General features: G+C 41.7%; 1 protein-coding gene across 5 annotated transcripts in view; it reads right to left on the bottom strand.

Moving 5' to 3' along the window:
- Positions 1 to 19,353, bottom strand: part of LOC134203541 (mushroom body large-type Kenyon cell-specific protein 1) — a 479,310-nt gene that overhangs the window by 77,681 nt on the left and 382,276 nt on the right. For all 5 annotated transcript variants that reach the window (XM_062678393.1, XM_062678401.1, XM_062678408.1 and 2 more), the window contains 3 exons: positions 12,282 to 12,724; positions 11,962 to 12,196; positions 11,622 to 11,865 (listed from right to left, as the gene is read on the bottom strand). In XM_062678393.1, coding sequence (XP_062534377.1) covers positions 11,622 to 11,865; positions 11,962 to 12,196; positions 12,282 to 12,724 — 922 coding nt within the window. The remainder of the gene's footprint in view (positions 1 to 11,621; positions 11,866 to 11,961; positions 12,197 to 12,281; positions 12,725 to 19,353) is intronic.

The following is a 19,353-nucleotide window of genomic DNA, read 5'->3' as shown; positions in this document are numbered from 1 at the left end:
CTAATTACGTAAAGATTTTCTTGGTTTTTTTAACCTCCTCTCCGCTTTACTTTTTTGTAAGAAGCGGGAGAAAATTGCAGACTCCCACCCTACGATCGATGGTTCAATTTTAAAGAGAACTTGCGTTCCACTTCTGTTCAATAGTATGTCAAAATTAGCACCCGGTTTGTCGAAAATGTTCCTTTTAATGGTAGTTCTTTTTCTTGTTGTCCATAAGAATGTGGCGCATACGAAACAATTTGTTCCAAACTTCACTGAGCAGGACTAGTTCTTGATCATTACGAAATAGAAATTATGAATTAGTCAACATGCTTATAATGTGTAACTGTACATAATAAATATATTAAATATGTCAGTCTGGATAATTTCTAATGCCGTCTAATTCTAAATTAATTTCAGTTACGTACTTTCGTTAACAGTTTTTCATCACTGATCCTGCCATAAGCAAATTAATTATCATACCTACGCAACAAACAATTCAAAGCCAAATAAGCTAGTTTAAAGCCGACGAATGCGATGTTTATTCAAGCGCTTTAGCCGTTTCCAATGTTTCTTGGGTATGGTAAGTTTGAAAATCAATTTTCACTTTACCAATTGCATGGCCACGAAGCCCACTTTGTTTATGACATAAAAAGGGTGCCTTAAACGTACTTACGCCTAACGTCACGCACTCACAAATGTGCTCAACAGAAAGTATAAATTTCTTTCTAATTAGTAACGTAACGGCTAAATAATAGGCTAAATGAAGAGAACATCGGTCGTTACTATGTAATGTAAGACAACAACATTGTCCTCCCTTGTAAATATTGGGACAAACTCAACTCGCAACAAGCGGTTGTCCCAAACTGTAACAGAATAGGACAATGATCGCATGCCGCGCATTTAGAGAAAAAGTAGGTTTCTAAAGATGTGTTTGGTTAAATAAGTATCATTTATCAATGTTAGGACATTAACTTAATTAACTTAACCATCTGTTAACATGATTTGTGTTTTACTTCTAAAATATACAAGTTATCGTTGTCTTTATCCTCTGCAGATGAGGACAAAGCTATCGCTATTCTCTTTTGCTGCTTTTTTTGCATTTTTTGCGACAATTGCACTCCTTGGTCGTTACGTCTATTAAAAAAAAGTTCCAAATACTAGTATTTTTTGCTATTTTATTAAAACATCCGCCATTACGCATTTTTGTCTCAGGTACCCCTAGGGACCAGCGAAGGTACCCCAGGGGTACATGTACCCCAGGTTGAGAATCGCTGATGTAATGGATTGGTACGAAGCGAAGGGCGTTAATGTGGTCCCGAAGGAGGCGAACCCGCCAAATACACCAGAACTTCGTCCGATCGAAAAGTTTTGGGCGATAATGAAGGAAAAGCTGAAAAAAGCGGAAAAACATTCAAAAACGATGAAGGTTTGGAGGAAAACTGGGAGAAATAGTGTAAAGAAAATGGGCAAAGTTAAGATAAATGTACGAACATTCAGCTAAATGAATTATGCCAAAACATAGCTAATATATAGTTATTTAATCCCTGAAAATTTGAGAAGTATCCGATTTAAAATTAATTTTTGGTGACCATTTTTGTGTGTCTCATTTTTTCCGAGTCCACTATTTATAGGTCTCCGAGCGTTCTATCAAAAGTTTGGTTTTGTAGTGATCATATAGCCTTTACGTATACTTAGTATATACAAATATAAAAATTTCAATTGTTATGCGATTGGATCATGAATAAGAAAAACAGATTAATACACCTTGCGTTGGTGGTGCCTTTCTCGCGCATTATAAAAATGAGCCTATAACTCTCGAACGCATTGATCGATCGGGTCAATTTTCAATAGGAAATAACAAGACCGCATTCCGCGTCGATTGCAACTTGTTCTTGTTGTTTCGTACCAAAAAGTGTGTCTCATATTTTTGTACAGCTACACACACATACAGACATAACCTCAATTCGCCGAGCTGAGTAGATCGATTCTTCTTTCAAAAGTGTGGTTCTGGAGAGATTTTATAGCTTTTCCGTATACTTATAGTATAGTACGAGAAAGGCAAAAACAGATTAATCCACCTGGCTGTGATGATGCCTTTCTCGATACACTTATTGAACTTAACTTTGGTGCGATACCTTTTAACAATAATTGCTCACCTTACGGCGTTTACAAACGCTTTATATACGTAACAGTGAAGAATCCACCATTTTCTTTATAACTTTTGAAATAATTAATCGATTGTCATAAAATTCAATAGTGATCAGCCAGGCTGTCCCCTGTTGCGAGAAAATCGGTTAAGGATTACTATATGAAGAGTTTGCTAATGTTTTTCTTATTTCGTATGCATACACAATACACATACATACCCACATACACACTCACCCAAATACACACACACACCCACACATACGCACACGCGCACAGATTGACATTTGCTCGAGCTGAGTGTGATGTGCCCAATTGTTTTTTTTTTCTGTTCTGAATATTGTTACACTACACGTTTGGCAGAATCTCAAAAATATTCGACAAATCGGCCTACCAAATCGTCCCACTCGTTTAGTCATATTCGGCCAAAAGATTTCTGGAGAAACAACTTATGTGACTAAATAACTTTCTTCGTCCCGAAATCCTATTGTTTTAAGCACACCTCCACAAAATATAAAGTAAGGTTCTTAGAAACTTTTGGAAAAGACTACCTCGATGGTTTCTTTCCTTACCCTTGCCATCAATCTCAGATCGTATGTGTATCTTTCGGAGGCGCACAAAAAATAGTCCATGAATGCACAATGCACCTCTCTATACCAACATGACATCAAATGCACACACAACTGCTACGACGACAACGGAAAGGAATGACTGCTCTAATATTTAGTGCCTTCCAAACACAGGGGCTACATTGCTTCAAGAAAGGAAAAAAAATCGGGTTCCTATCCCTTTCCCGAGTTCCCATCCCGCCCGTGATGTTCCATCCGATGTGGGTCGTTTCGTTTTCATGTGTCATGCATTTTTTTTTCGGTGCACTCCGGTTGCATTCTCTGTGTGAAAGTTCTACTGTGGTTCTTCGATTTTGTGACACCACCTTCTCCGCTGCACGGACTGCCCCCGCCTAGAGTTGCTAGTGCGGGTTGTTGTACCACGCGCGGGCTGCAGGACACGCTGTGGTGGCAGTTTTCTTTCTTCCTTCCCCAACCATCAAACCATTTCTTCACCGACTTTCACTTTGACATGGCGTGGGTGACGTTCTACCACCCCTCCCCCTTTTATGTTCCATCGTGTATGTGTGACTTTGAGGTTAGCTTTGTTTTCCGCTGTGGTTGAGGAATCTTTTCGGGATCGATGTGTGAAGGGGCCCTCCTTAGCCGTGTGGTAAGACGCACGGCTACAAAGCAAGACCATGCTGAGGGTGGCTGGGTTCGATTCCCAGTGCCGGTCTAGGCAATTTTAGGATTGGAAATTGTCTCGACTTCCCTGGGCATAAAAGTATCATCGTGTTAGCCTCATGATATACGAATGCAAAAATGGTAACTTGGCTTAGAAACCTCGCAGTTAATAACTGTGGAAGTGCTTAATGAACACTAAGCTGCGAGGCGGCTCTGTCCCAGTGTGGGGATGTAATGCCAATAAGAAGAAGAAGAAGAAGAAGAAGAAGAAGAAGAAGTGGGAAGTTTATGTGGTGAGGATGGGGGTGTGTGGGCGATTTCTTGTTTTGAAGCGCATTTGCGTGTGACTAATCCTAGCGACTTGATTTCACAATAATATTGATAAAGATTAATTTAATTTTTGCTCAGCGATAATACCGATTAGCGATACATGCATATGGGTTCTGTAAGATAGCCCATGATTTTCAAATTATTCAGAAATCTAACGCTTATTCCAAAACAAAATTGTGCTTTGTTCTACAGTGTGGATTTATTTTTATCACAAAATCCTTGTTTTGACCTATTCTGTAAACATTTTTATCTAGATTTATCTACTCATTTGCTTCTTTTATTTTAAAGGTTTTTTTTCGAAAAGCCCATATTTTTTGCATTTCTCACAATTTTTAAAATTTATTACAAACTTAAAAAAGAAGGTCTGTAGTGCAAACTAAAATCACAGATCTGTTTTGCTATCGCATTCTATATGATAGTTTCTACTTCTTCGTCTCACTCGTATTCTTTTCCACATCAGCGAACCGAAAACACATCAGAGTCAGAGTCTATTATATATAGAGTTACGCAAAGAGTGAAGCCAAATCTACCTATTGAACTGTCAAACCGTCTACCTATCGAGCAAAGTAAACAAATTATTGTTGGTAAGGCGGAAGTATTGTTATCGCCAGATGATTATCATGGCGAATTAAAACTCATGAATTGAAATGTATTAGATTTGTTCTAGAAACAGCTTCAAAAAACTTCAATACACCCCCAATAAAGTTGCAACAAGAAACTCACGTGTTTGCACTCTGTAGGTGACTTTGGTTATCGAATTAAAAAGCTTTAGAAGTGATCACTCCCGTGAAGTCACTTGAAGGGTTGAACAAAAATGAAAGTTTTCAACATAATAACAAGAGCATCATTCAGAATAAGAGTAAGAAGATCCTCTTTGCGCAACTCTATATAATAGACTCTGATCAGAGTGAATCCTTAGATTTTGAGAATGCTAAGACAACAGCTGCGCCTTTACATCGAACTTGTCCACTGCCGTTCTACACATGATTTTTTTTTCCAAATTCATGTTTTCTCAATTCCCGGATTCAACTCTCATCAAGGTTGAAGGTGATAGTTCAAATGGGTTAGGGACAAAAGGTCGAAAGACAAAAGGTCGAAAGGACAAAAGGTCGAAAGACAAAACGTCGAAAGACAAAAGGTCGAAGGGACAAAAAGTCGAAAAAGACAAAAGGTCGAAAGGGACAAAAGGTCGAAAGGACAAAACGTCGAACGGGACAAAAGGTCGAAAAAATATAAATAAGATCAAAAAGGCGAAATAGACAAGAAACTGAAACGGAGAGAATCAATCTCACACCAGAGTTACAAAGTTGTCAAAAAATCTGCCCTTTTATTTTTCACAATTTTAACAATTGAATAAAATGCATTCAGTGAGTACAACTAATAGATAGATGTTTGAGTTTTCTAAATGTCTCTTGGATTTGTCAAAATGGTGCACGCCGTACATTTTGATCTGTATTACACGCAGGCGAATTTTTAATGCAGGCGTCTTTTTTATCTCTAACAGAACTATCTGGGTATTCATTATATTGTTTCATAGTCATTACTCCTTCTTTGAAAATTGCTCATTCTTCAACTTTGATTAATGAGATGAGTGTTATTTCTGCTTGAAGTTAAATGCATTTCAAAAATTCCTTTGGAATACACAAAATTTCAACTTGTTCATGATCGACCTTTTGTTCCTTTCGACCTTTTTGTCTTTTTCGACCTCTTGTCCCTTTCGACCTTTTGTCCTTTTCGACCTTTTGTCCCTTTCGACCTTTTGTCCCTTTCGACCTTTTGTCCTTTCGACGTTTTGTCCTTTCGACCTTCTGTCTTTTCGACCTTTTGTCTTTCGACCTTTTGTCCGTTCGACCTTTTGTCCGTTCGACCTTTTGTCATAGATTCAGTTCAAATATTGGGATAAATCCGGTCATTCAAATTTTGTTCCACAAAAAGACAATGATCCGATGGAATGCTTCAAAATCTATTTAAATAAATAGGAAGCAGGACCATTTGGGCTGCACCCTCTTTTCCCGTCTGCAACGTTAAAAACTCGGCCACGTTGCAGCCAAATGGCTTAATTTTTTGTATATCACTAGAAATTGACAGTGGTCGAATAATTAATCGTGTGACCGTTGCTTTAAAATGTTAAAATGCATCAATCTAAGTTTGTGGAAGACGATTTTTATTTAATTCGTGAAATTTTCAAAGTAACACGTCTATTTATCTATGGCACATCTTCATGCGTTCCCGCTCGAGCTGGTGCATAAGGAAGTGCATCGAATGCAAGACCGGCTTGTTTTCCCTCGTATACGGCACCCAACTCCCACAAGGAACGCAGCGGCGAGTGAATGAACGACGTAGGCACCTACGACGACGGAATCAAAGGGAGTTTTGATGATATTTATTTTGCGTTTTTGAACCGCAAATGCAGCTTTTTTTGTCGCCCGTCCGACCTCATGGCTTTGGCCTACACCCCGTCCTGCACGTATGCGCGGTGGTAAGTCCCACACCCACACCACAGACCGAGGAACATTTTGTATGTCATTTATGTTACGAGGCGAACTGTAACGTACGGCTCCCTGGGCTGAGTTGTGCACTGCCTAGGTCCTGTCACTTTGCACCCTCGCGCCCCTCTGTCACGTCATTCCTGTCGGAAAGTTACACCGTTTTGAGGTTAGTCGGAGAGCCCGCATAGAAAAGAGTTTTGTCCCAAACGTCTGTGCACGTCTGTGGCATTGGAAACTTATATGTCCTTAAGAAATCCCGCTTTCCGTGGAAATTGAGAAGAATTCCCAATATAAAATCGCAAATAATTTCAATAAATATGGAGGAAAAATTGACAAAAACCAGAAATAAATCAAGTGGAAATCTATATACATAAAAATGAATTTCTTTCTGTCTGAACCTTATAGACTTGGAAACTACTGAACCGATCGTCGTGAAAATTTGTATGCAGAGGTTTTTGGGGCCGGGGAAGGTTCTTAAGATGATTTGAAACCCCTCCACGCTTTGGAAAGGGGGGCTTCCATACAAATGAAACACTAATTTCTTCATAACTTGAGATATAATCAGAGTTTAAATCAATTTTAGGCGAAACGAAGTTCGTCGGGTCTGCTAGTTCAAAATAAAATCCGATGGAAATTTTAAGAAATTTATCGTGAAAACAATACCAAATTTTCAAAACGACTTATCTACTTATAAAAACAAAGATTAAAACGTCGATTTGACGACGTCTTGACGAGTCTGATAACACTAATAATACCAGGTGAGGGTTGATGCTAGCCTCAGGTTGTTGATTTGAGTGGGGGAGACAAAACCCGCCAAGATTCGAGACGACTTCCATCCTGATTTGAAACGAATTCCGTTAGGATTCGAGACGAATCCCGTTCAGGATTCGAGACGAATTTCGTTGGGATTTGAGACGAATTCCGTTAGGATTCGAGACGAATCCCGTTAAGGATTCGAGACGAATCCCGTTCAGGATTCGAGACGAATCCCGTTTAGGATTCGAGACGAATCCCGACAGAAATCGAGACGAATCCCGATAGGATTCGAGACGAATCTCGACAGGATTCGAGACGAATCTCGACAGGATTCGAGACGAATCCTGTTCAGGATTCGAGTCAGATCCCGTTCAGGGTTCGAGACGAATCCCGTTCAGGATTCGAGACGAATCCCGTTCAGGATTCGAGACGAATCCCGTTCAGGATTCGAGACGAATCCCGTTCAGGATTCGAGACGAATCCCGTTCAGGATTCGAGACGAATCCCGTTCAGGATTCGAGACGAATCCCGTTCAGGATTCGAGACGAATCCCGACAGAAATCGAGACGAATCCCGACAGGATTCGAGACGAATCCCGACAGGATTCGAGACGAATCCCGACAGGATTCGAGACGAATCTCGACAGGATTCGAGAAGAATCCCGTTCAGGATTCGAGACGAATCACGTTCAGGATTCGAGACGAATCCCGACAGAAATCGAGATGTATCTCGACAGGATTTGAGACGAATCCCGACAGGATTCGAGACGAATCCCGACAGGATTCGAGACGAATCCCGACAGGACTCGAAACGAATCCCGACAGGATTCAAGACGAATCCCGACAGGATTCGAGACGAATCCCGACAGGATTCGAGACGAATCCCGACAGGATTCGAGACGAATCCCGCTCAGGATTCGAAGCGAATCCCGCTCAGGATTCAAGAAGAATCCCGGCAGGATTCGAGACGAATCCCGGCAGGATTCGAGACGAATCCCGGCAGGATTCGAGACGAATCCCGTTCAGGATTCGAGACGAATCCCGTTCAGGATTCGAGACGAATCCCGTCAGGATTCGAGACTAATTTCGTTCAGGATTCGAGACGAATCCCGTTCAGGATTCGAGACGAATCCCATTCAAGATTCGAGACGAATCCCGTCAGGATTCGAGACTAATTTCGTTCAGGATTCGAGATGAATCCCGTTCAGGATTCGAGACGAATCCCGTTCAGGATTCGAGACGAATCCCGTTCAGGATTCGAGACGAATCCCGTTCAGGATTCGAGACGAATCCCGTTCAGGATTCGAGACGAATCCCGCTCAGGATTCGAGACGAATCCCGCTCAGGATTCGAGACGAATCCCGCTCAGGATTCGAGACGAATCCCGCTCAGGATTCGAGACGAATCCCGCTCAGGATTCGAGACGAATCCCGAACAGGATTCGAGACGAATCCCGACAGGATTCGAGACGAATCCCGACAGGATTCGAGACGAATCCCGACAGGATTCGAGACGAATCCCGACAGGATTCGAGACGAATCCCGACAGGATTCGAGACGAATCCCGACAGGATTCGAGACGAATCCCGTTCAGGATTCGAGACGAATCCCGTTCAGGATTCGAGACGAATCCCGTTCAGGATTCGAGACGAATCCCGTTCAGGATTCGAGACGAATCCCGTTCAGGATTCGAGACGAATCCCGTTCAGGATTCGAGACGAATCCCGTTCAGGATTCGAGACGAATCCCGTTCAGGATTCGAGACGAGTTTCGTTCAGGATTCGAGACGAATCCCGTTCAGGATTCGAGACGAATCCCGTTCAGGATTCGAGACGAATCCCGTTCAGGATTCGAGACGAATCCCGTTCAGGATTCGAGACGAATCCCGTTCAGGATTCGAGACGAATCCCGTTCAGGATTCGAGACGAATCCCGACAGGATTCGAGACGAATCCCGACAGGATTCGAGACGAATCCCGACAGGATTCGAGACGAATCCCGACAGGATTCAAGACGAATCCCGTTCAGGATTCGAGACGAATCCCGTTCAGGATTCGAGACGAATCCCGTTCAGGATTCGAGACGAATCCCGTTCAGGATTCGAGACGAATCCCGTTCAGGATTCGAGACGAATCCCGTTCAGGATTCGAGACGAATCCCGTTCAGGATTCGAGACGAATCCCGTTCAGGATTCGAGACGAATCCCGTCAGGATTCGAGACGAATCCCGTCAGGATTCGAGACGAATCCCGTCAGGATTCGAGACGAATCCCGTCAGGATTCGAGACGAATCCCGTTCAGGATTCGAGACGAATCCCGTTCAGGATTCGAGACGAATCCCGTTCAGGATTCGAGACGAATCCCGTTCAGGATTCGAGACGAATCCCGTTCAGGATTCGAGACGAATCCCGTTCAGGATTCGAGACGAATCCCGTTCAGGATTCGAGACGAATCCCGTTCAGGATCTCGAGACGAATCCCGTTCAGGGTTCTAGACGAATCCCGTTCAGGATTCGAGACGAATCCCGTTTAGAATTCGAGACGAATCCCGTTCAGGATTCGAGACTACAATCGTTCAGGATTCGAGACGAATCTTGTTCAGGATTCGAGACAAATCCCGACAGGATTCGAGACGAATCCCGCTCAGGATTCAAGATGAATCCTGTTCAGGATTCGAGACGAATCCCGTTCAGGATTCGAGACGAATCCCGTTCAGGATTCGAGACGAATCCCGTTCAGGATTCGAGACGAATCCCGTTCAGGATTCGAGACGAATCCCGTTCAGGATTCGAGACGAATCCCGTTCAGGATTCGAGACGAATCCCGTTCAGGATTCAAGACGAATCCCGTTCAGGATTCGAGACGAATCCCGTTCAGGATTCGAGACGAATCCCGTTCAGGATTCGAGACGAATCCCGTTCAGGATTCGAGACGAATCCCGTTCAGGATTCGAGACGAATCCCGTTCAGGATTCGAGACGAATCCCGTTCAGGATTCGAGACGAATCCCGTTCAGGATTCGAGACGAATCCCGTTCAGGATTCGAGACGAATCCCGTTCAGGATTCGAGACGAATCCCGTCAAGATTCGAGACGAAACCCGTCAGGATTCGTTGCGTTTTCAATAAATTAATTTATTTGTTCTGCACCGAAATGCATCGCAAATGCTATTTTTTTTTAACTCGGGCTATCGCTCTCAGTTCGGCACAGTTTTCTGGTGAAATTTTGATGAGAATGTTTTCCATAATGATGATGCACTGCCACCCATACCTCGGAGATCCGAAAACCTGCAGCGCCATTCAATTTTTCCCCCTTTCTGTTCAAAGTGCATCAGCGCCGGCGATGCACCGACCGCCACCGACCGGCACCGTATCATTACCATCGACCACGTGTCGCCGTCGACGAAGACGTCGTCGTCTGCCGCCGCTCGCTCCAGCATAGAGTGTGGTAGGTGCATCCATGTTCAAGGTTTGCTTTGACATAACATGTGCAGTGCCTGCAGTTGCATGTGCAATGCATGAATGCCGGAGAGGGAACCACACGTCGCCTTCCGTAGACACAGATTGTAGCAATTTTTGCAGTGACGGACGGAACCGACCAAAACCCCTGCACGGTAGATCTACTACGAATGTCCGGAACCGGCCGGTCTGGAAGGGCGCCGCTTCGAGGGGTTGTAGGAGAGAAAAAAGTCGCTGCTGCACATGTGATCGGAGGTGCGCTAACGATAAAAAAAATAAATCTTTGGAAGAGGGGGAGAAGGCAATGACCTCCATTGCACATCGCACTTGCACCGGGATTCGGATCTGGTTTTCATTTTGGACTGCGATTATCAAGTCGAAGGTTGATGAAAAATTCATGCAATAATGATGAAGGTTCTTGGGCTATCCATTTCGGGTTTAGAACGATGGAGTTGTTTTACTCGGGGCATGTTGATCCACAAGGCGAAGCTATGTCGTGAATATTATGGAACGATGACATAAAAAAGTTGTAATGTTTTTTGTTTGAAAAAAGAATTCTTATCTTAAGAATCTTAATCTGACATTAGGAAAAATTCTATAACTTGATCAGGAATACAATCTGGCTATTTTTTGACCGAATTTGCTTTAATCCTGATAATGAATAAAGCTTTTTATAACAAAGCTTTGTAAGCATTTTTGCTTCACACTTTTTAATTGATGTGAGAAAATCAAATCTCACGTCATTGAAAAATTAAATCCATTCCATTCGTTCTTCAATACGATTTTCCCGAGCTACCCCCTCGAGCAGTGGGTATCAAATTCCCACACTAGCAATCGATCGATTCGTCGAAAAAAAACTCAATTATCGCAACTGTAACAGCAGCGACGTCTCCATCGACACCCTCTTATCTTTGGCACCATATCGCTCTTTGTCACCCAATCGCCTTCGTCTTCGTCACCTTTCGATTCTTGTTATGCGATTGCTCGCTGCTTTAATGATGACATCAAGATGATGGTGGGTGTCTGGCCGGGCACTGTCAGTGATTTCGATTAAAAGTCACCGAAACGACCCTATTAGCTGGCTCGGTTCGATATTGGTAATTAAAAAGCCGAGAGAAAGCTCGCGATTGAGATTGTTATCTTCGTGTGTCGCCCCGTCAACCGACTGCAGTAACGCTAACAACTATCCACAGGACCAGAGCGGAGTAGAAGGTAGGTAAAATTGCCACTTACTTGTAGATGTGCTTCGGGTCCATCATGCTCATCATGAGCTGGCTGGCGTTGAGAGCGTTGAGGCCGGAAGTACCCGGTTTGGCGCTCAGGTCCAAAGGCTGTTCGCCACCTGGTCCGACTGCTGGCACCGCTCCCTCGGCACCCTTCTCCGACGGACTGACGCCGGCGGCCGTCGGATCGGTCGATGTCGAGCCGCCGACTCCCGATGGGGACATTTGCTGCTGCAATTGACTATACCAGAGGGCTGCGAATAGAAAAGCAGACAATTCAACGAACCATAAGATACATCATTTCGAAATTCAGTAATGATTATTAAGATTTGAAAAATCCTCCCACTTACGTCCGTAAAGCTGCGCCAGGCCCGGCTGTAGCGATGCCATTGCAGCGAACTGCGACGCCACCGTTTGAAGCGAAGCCATCGTAGGGGAAACGGCCGAGGGTGCGACACTCGAACTTCGCAGCAGTGCTGCCAGAGATTTGGAGCCCGGAAGGCCTCCTGCCCGGCCGGCGGCAATAGCCGCCCGCAGGTCCGATTCACTGCTGTCACTCGATTCGCAATCACTGTCGTTCAGAATCTGCGGATGGTGTATAAATGAGCATTGTTTCAGAGCGTGATTTTTCTCAAATCAAATCAATGATCAGTGTTGCCAGTTTCCTTACCTCGCTTTTGGGAACACCTCGGGGGGTTGCCGCACCACCACCAACACCGGCGCCAGCAGTTAGCGGCGGGTTTCCGGACTCGGGCACCAGTTCGCCGGCTTCGTTCACTGTCAGCAGCTTACCGTCGACGCAGAAGTAGCACTTGTCCTGCGGTTTCCAATCGACCGGCGTCGGTGGCTGCGAAGGATGGTGGTGGTGGTGTTGATGATGCTGGTGCCGATGCTGTTGGATATTGCTATTCTCCCCATCCGGAGCGGGACCGGCAGCACTAGTGCCGTCAGTTTCGCCACTTGAAATATTATTATTGTTGTTGTTGTTGGTTGCACTGTTGTTGTTGTTGATGATGATTTTGCTGTTTAGCAAATTGTTACAATTTTCCTGCTTAATTAGTTTATTTTGCTGCTGCTGCTGCTCCGGTGTTGCTGATGAATTGTTTTGATTTTCTTTAGCATTGAAAGATGAGAAGAAACAAGAATTCGACTTTATTAGAATAGACTAATCGGAATGAATGAATATGTTAACTGCTAAGCAATATGCCGCATTTTTAATGAATTTTGGAATCAACGAGAAGCTGTGCAAAAAATCTCAAATTGACGATTTGCTGTACATGCAGAGACAGCTTACAAAATCAACCATAATTGCTCGCATTTTTTGTGGGTTCACTTAAAACCTGCTGTGGAATAACATTTTTCTAGAATTATGTCATAATTCTTTTGATAGCCTTTTCAGGAGTTTTCAAAAAATATCTTAGGACTTTACTGAAATCTTTTGTTTATAAGTTCATGGAGCATTTCATTTTTTTTACGGAGCCCTTTTTTTCTTTTAAGGAGCATTTCCTCAAATTAATTTTTTTATTTGTTTATGGAGCATTTTATTCATCCTAAGGAACATTTTTCTTAGTTTTCGGTTGAATAGGGTTACCAAGCAAAACAATCAGCAATAAACTCTAGGGGCTATACAATTATGCATAAGATTCTAATTTATGATAGCCAATTTCAAGGTACCTTTTGAACTATTTTATAATAATTCTTTTGTCAATATACTGCGCAATTATCATTAATTACATAGCAAATCTTCGCTTTTTAAGGAGCATTTTTAATTGTTTACGGTACATTATTTTCGTTTTTACGGTACGCTTTTCCAATGTTTACGGAGCATTTTATATATTTCAAGGTAGTTTGTTAGATAATTCAAGGAAAAATGATCACTTTTTTAAGGAGCATTTTTCAATTTTTCAAGGGTAATCATGAATCTTTCATGATGCATTTACCATTATGACCCAAAACGAGCCCCTCCCCCCAAAACAAAACGTCTTTCGGGTATTCCCTCATATTTACCATGTTTGGAATTGCCGTAACAAAACAAGACCTAGAATTATGTAGGTTGAGCGAGAAAAATGTCAACATAATAGATGGAAAGATAGGAAAAATCGAAAATTTCACATTTTGTTGAAACATCAAACATTTCGATGAGGTTCAACGCCCTAGTGGGACTAAGCTACAATGTACTACGCGTCTCCATGCACGATCCACACCAGAATGTTGTTTAGTCGGCGCGTGGTGCGTTGTTCCCTAAGAGCTGCCAACTAAAAGGCGTTTTGCCTCATGAGTTTTCCGGCAACGAAATATCACCACTTTTTAGAAATGTGAATACCTCTACATATTATCAATATGATTGAGATTTTCTTCAATTTTAAGATGCCTTTTCAGCTAGGACTTCCCCTAATGTTATGCGTAGCAAATTTATTACATATATTAAAGCTTATTTATACAAAAATATTTACTTCCTTCGAAATAACAAAATGTACAGTACGTTACAATTCATCGTATCTTATCTCAAATTGTTAAAAAATGGAGATTATTATTTGAAAATTTTATTTGTTACGTAGCGATTAGGGGTTGGGGTTTTTCGCGTTATGTAATATTTGAACAGACTCTTAATCTTTACCAATGCAGAAGCGACAACCTCGATAACAGAAATTGGTATGAACTAGCCTTGCATAAGAGGTAAAATGCCTACGCATATCAATCCCATCTTTGCTGAATTTCCTATTCATATGGGACAAATATGCGATTGTGGGCAGTAAAATACCAAAATTTAATATACAAAACACTTGAGGTATAACATGCTTAGGTATTTCAGTATCAAACGAATATTAATTTGTGATGCGTTTGTTATTCAGGGTATCCATTGGAAGCGGATTTTCAGATTCCTGGTTTTTCCGGATGAATGAACTGATTCTAAAATATCATATTAGCGGATATAAACAAAAAATCAGTTTTTTTATATGTTCGTTTTATTAGAGGGAGGGCTAGAAGACTCTTAGACCCATTCAGTACGAATCAATCTTTGTTTTGTCACATGCCGAATCGCAGGAATTATAATCCATAATTATTTCTTGTGGATTCTAATTCTAGAACAGTGAATAATCAAAGATGAGCCAGCCTAGGACTGCAGGACAATTAATCAATTAATTCAAGTAATTACTATAACTAACTTTTGGTAGAACAGAAAAAGTATAAGCTCAATTTCTTCTTACCGTAACTAAGGCTTATGACTGCTGATTTTTCACCACATTTAAAGTTTGAAAATTTTCATCCAATGTCCTTATAATAAGAATTTGTTATGAAATTTGTTCTTTATTTTCTATGTAAAAAGTTAGAGAAATATTTCGGATTTACAAAAGTATCAACATTATTAAAAGTAATTAAAGTTCTCTCAATAATGTACCAAAAATTTTTTTCAGAACTCCAGATTTTTATGAATAAAATTAATTAAAAATAGTTTAATCCGAAAGTTTGCTAGACATATTATTTTCAAAGGAATTATACAAGACATTATCACAAGAAAAAAAAATTAAAACTTTGGTGATGAATGTTTATGATTTGATCGATAGTTCAATTTCGCGATGGGTTACATGACTTTCCGCATCTTTATTTGGTTTTCCCGGTCGGGTGCAAGTCCCGTTTTTTCCCGCTTTTTCCGACTGGATGGATAACAGAGTATGTTATGCATGAAGTATTCTGCATATTAATTTTGGTATTATTTTTGGTACTTTATCTCTCATGCAACGCTAGTTCATAACAGAGTATGGTATCAATGACAGAATGAGGTGTTATTGAGTTAATTTCTTCTGCTCGGGTATAAAGAATCTACTGAAATCCTCCTTCCTCAAGATTCATTCCTTTCAGGATTCGACGAGAATCCTTTCAGGATTTGACGAGAATCCTTTCAGGATTTGACGAGAATCCTTTCAGGATTCGACGAGAATCCTTACAGGATTCGACGAGAATCCTTACAGGATTCGACGAGAATCCTTACAGGATTCGACGAGAATCCTTACAGGATTCGACGAGAATCCTTACAGGATTCGACGAGAATCCTTACAGGATTCGACGAGAATCCTTACAGGATTCGACGAGAATCCTTACAGGATTCGACGAGAATCCTTACAGGATTCGACGAGAATCCTTACAGGATTCGACGAGAATCCTTACAGGATTCGACGAGAATCCTTACAGGATTCGACGAGAATCCTTACAGGATTCGACGAGAATCCTTACAGGATTCGACGAGAATCCTTGCAGGATTCGACGAGAATCCTTACAGGATTCGACGAGAATCCTTACAGGATTCGACGAGAATCCTTACAGGATTCGACGAGAATCCTTACAGGATTCGACGAGAATCCTTACAGGATTCGACGAGAATCCTTTCAGGATTCGACGAGAATCCTTTCAGGATTCGACGAGAATCCTTTCAGGATTCGACGAGAATCCTTTCAGGATTCGACGAGAATCCTTTCAGGATTCGACGAGAATCCTTACAGGATTCGACGAGAATCCTTACAGGATTCGACGAGAATCCTTACAGGATTCGACGAGAATCCTTACAGGATTCGACGAGAATCCTTACAGGATTCGACGAGAATCCTTACAGGATTCGACGAGAATCCTTACAGGATTCGACGAGAATCCTTACAGGATTCGACGAGAATCCTTACAGGATTCGACGAGAATCCTTACAGGATTCGACGAGAATCCTTACAGGATTCGACGAGAATCCTTACACAGGGCTGGTAGCAACTGAACCCACTCAAAATAGTGACTTTAGTGACCAAAGCTGACGAAAAAAGGGACCAAATAGTGACTTTGAGTTGCAGAAAAAGTGACCAAATAGTGACTTCCAATTTCAGTTGCAAGTTCGATGAGACGAAATCAGGCGATTTTGGGTCGAGGGAGATTTTTTTTTCGTAATTTGTGCCGGAAAACATCTTTCACTCACCATTCTTTTCTCTTAGAACGTACTCAGAGGAGCAACGAAAATCGTACTCGCTAACTTTTATCTACTTAGTGACTAAGTAAATTTGTATTGCCCTCTCTTTTACCCCCTTTACCCCACGGAAATTTTACTCAATATCTGTAAAAAGCAGGACAATTCAAAACTATGAGTAGTCTGCAAGCAAATCAAATGTTTATGCCACTGGAAGTGAGCGAAATATGGTAAGGTATCACTCTTAACACCTGTTTTTCTTTTCTGAAAATTATTTCTCGGTGAAAATCTGCGTAAATGAGCATTTTCTTCTCGTGAGAATGAGTGAAAGTTTCGATCATTGGATTAGCTGAACACCTACTTAAGAAAGATGCAGAGAACTCTACGATTTGTCATAAGTGAAACGGATGTTTTTTGATTTTTTAGTGCAACAGGAACAACAGTACGGATCGTTTTAGTAGAAAACGATACAAAAATTATGGAGATTCATGTACAACGAGCCTGGGATTGAACCCTCGACCTCCTGCTTGTAATGAGGACCATGTTCTCTGAACTTTTAAATATTTTTACTCCAAAATACGCAGGTTTTCGGAATTGCTGTGCGTATTCATGAATGATTTTTGCTATGGAATTCGACAGCGCATGCAATCTTCAAAATTGAGGAGACTTGATGATCGCCTTTCTATGATATCTATGATACTCAATAAATATGTTTTTAGAGCAAACCCTTCTTCACATTTGTCAAATCTACAAAAAAAATAGCCGCTTGAGAACAAATTAAACTTTCTTAAATTTTTTAGATAAATTTTTATATGGATGCCCGAAGAGAGAAGTCTGCTCAAATTGAGGCAACAACTTAAAATCCAAATATCCTGAAATTGTGGTGGAATGATGGCATTTTTATCAATGAAGGTCATTTAGCATATTTATGTATTTGTGCTGTGAAAAAATGATAGCATTTGGTCATTATTGGGAGAAGCTGTTCTAATTTTGCGTGGTCACTAAAAACATCTTTAGGAGGAACAAAACACAGTAAATAAGCTTGTCAATTAAAAAAAAACTCGCAACATAACGATCATATGTCTACAGGATCTATTATAAAAATACGCTATAACAATACTACTTTAGTTCTTGGCAATACAGGGAAGAATCAAGTCTTCCCACCATCCCCTACTGCATAAAGTTTGAGTAAAAAAAACACGAAATCGACAGGTCTCCTGGTTGCATGACTGTATACCAATTTATAAATTGTGACGTAAAACACCTTCAATTAGCTACTGGTGAAATGCCAATAAGAGCAGCGAGTTAAATGGCTGGCAAAGTTACAGAGCGATAATTTTTCCAAGGTCTATAATTTCATTTCCGCCATGAACAAAGCATCTTCCGATGGATACATAAAGCCTTATAAAAAATCTTAGTCAATAGTTTCAAAATAGTTGAAAATAGTGACTTTTTGCGAGAAAAGTGCCTTTTGTGACTTGAGGTCGAAAAAAGAGCCTTTTTAGTGACTAGCCCGAAAAAAGTGACCAAGTCACTAAAAAGTGACCCGCTCCCAGGCCTGCTTACCGGATTCGACGAGAATCCTTACAGGATTTGACGCGAATCCTTACAGGATTCGACGAGAATCCTTACAGGATTCGACGAGAATCCTTACAGGATTCGACGAGAATCCTTACAGGATTCGACGAAAATCCTTACAGGATTCGACGAGAATCCTTACAGGGTTCGACGAGAATCCTTACAGGATTCGACGAGAATCCTTACAGGATTCGACGAGAATCCTTACAGGATTCGACGAGAATCCTTACAGGATTCGACGAGAATCCTTACAGGATTCGACGAGAATCCTTACAGGATTCGACGAGAATCCTTACAGGATTCGACGAGAATCCTTACAGGATTCGACGAGAATCCTTTCAGGATTCGACGAGAATCCTTACAGGATTCGACGAGAATCCTTACAGGATTCGACGAGAACCCTTCCAGGATTCGACGAGAATCCTTGCAGGATTCGACGAGAATCCTTGCAGGATTCGACGAGAATCCTTGCAGGATTCGACGAGAATCCTTGCAGGATTCGACGAGAATCCTTGCAGGATTCGACGAGAATCCTTGCAGGATTCGACGAGAATCCTTGCAGGATTCGACGAGAATCCTTCCAGGATTCGACGAGAATCCTTACAGGATTCGACGAGAATCCTTTCAGGATTCGACGAGAATCCTTTCAGGATTCGACGAAAATCCTTTCAGGATTCGACGAGAATCCTTTCAGGATTCGACGAGAATCCTTTCAGGATTCGACGAAAATCCTTTCAGGATTCGACGAGAATCCTTTCAGGATTCGACGAGAATCCTTTCAGGATTCGACGAGAATCCTTTCAGGATTCGACGAGAATCCTTTCAGGATTCGACGAGAATCCTTTCAGGATTCGACGAGAATCCTTTCAGGATTCGACGAGAATCCTTTCAGGATTCGACGAGAATCCTTTCAGGATCTCGACGAGAATCCTTTCAGGATTCGACGAGAATCCTTTCAGGATTCGACGAGAATCCTTTCAGGATTCGACGAGAATCCTTTCAGGATTCGACGAGAATCCTTTCAGGATTCGACGAGAATCCTTTCAGGATTCGACGAGAATCCTTTCAGGATTCGACGAGAATCCTTTCAGGATTCGACGAGAATCCTTTCAGGATTCGACGAGAATCCTTTCAGGATTCAACGAGAATCCTTTCAGGATTCGACGAGAATCCTTTCAGGATTCGAAGAGAATCCTTTCAGGATTCGACGAGAATCCTTTCA

The sequence above is a fragment of the Armigeres subalbatus genome, chromosome 1, assembly GCF_024139115.2.
Source record: "Armigeres subalbatus isolate Guangzhou_Male chromosome 1, GZ_Asu_2, whole genome shotgun sequence".
Lineage (NCBI taxonomy): Eukaryota > Metazoa > Arthropoda > Insecta > Diptera > Culicidae > Armigeres > Armigeres subalbatus.
The sequence above is the reverse complement of the archived record's forward strand: the minus strand, read 5'-3'. Positions and strand labels throughout refer to the sequence as shown.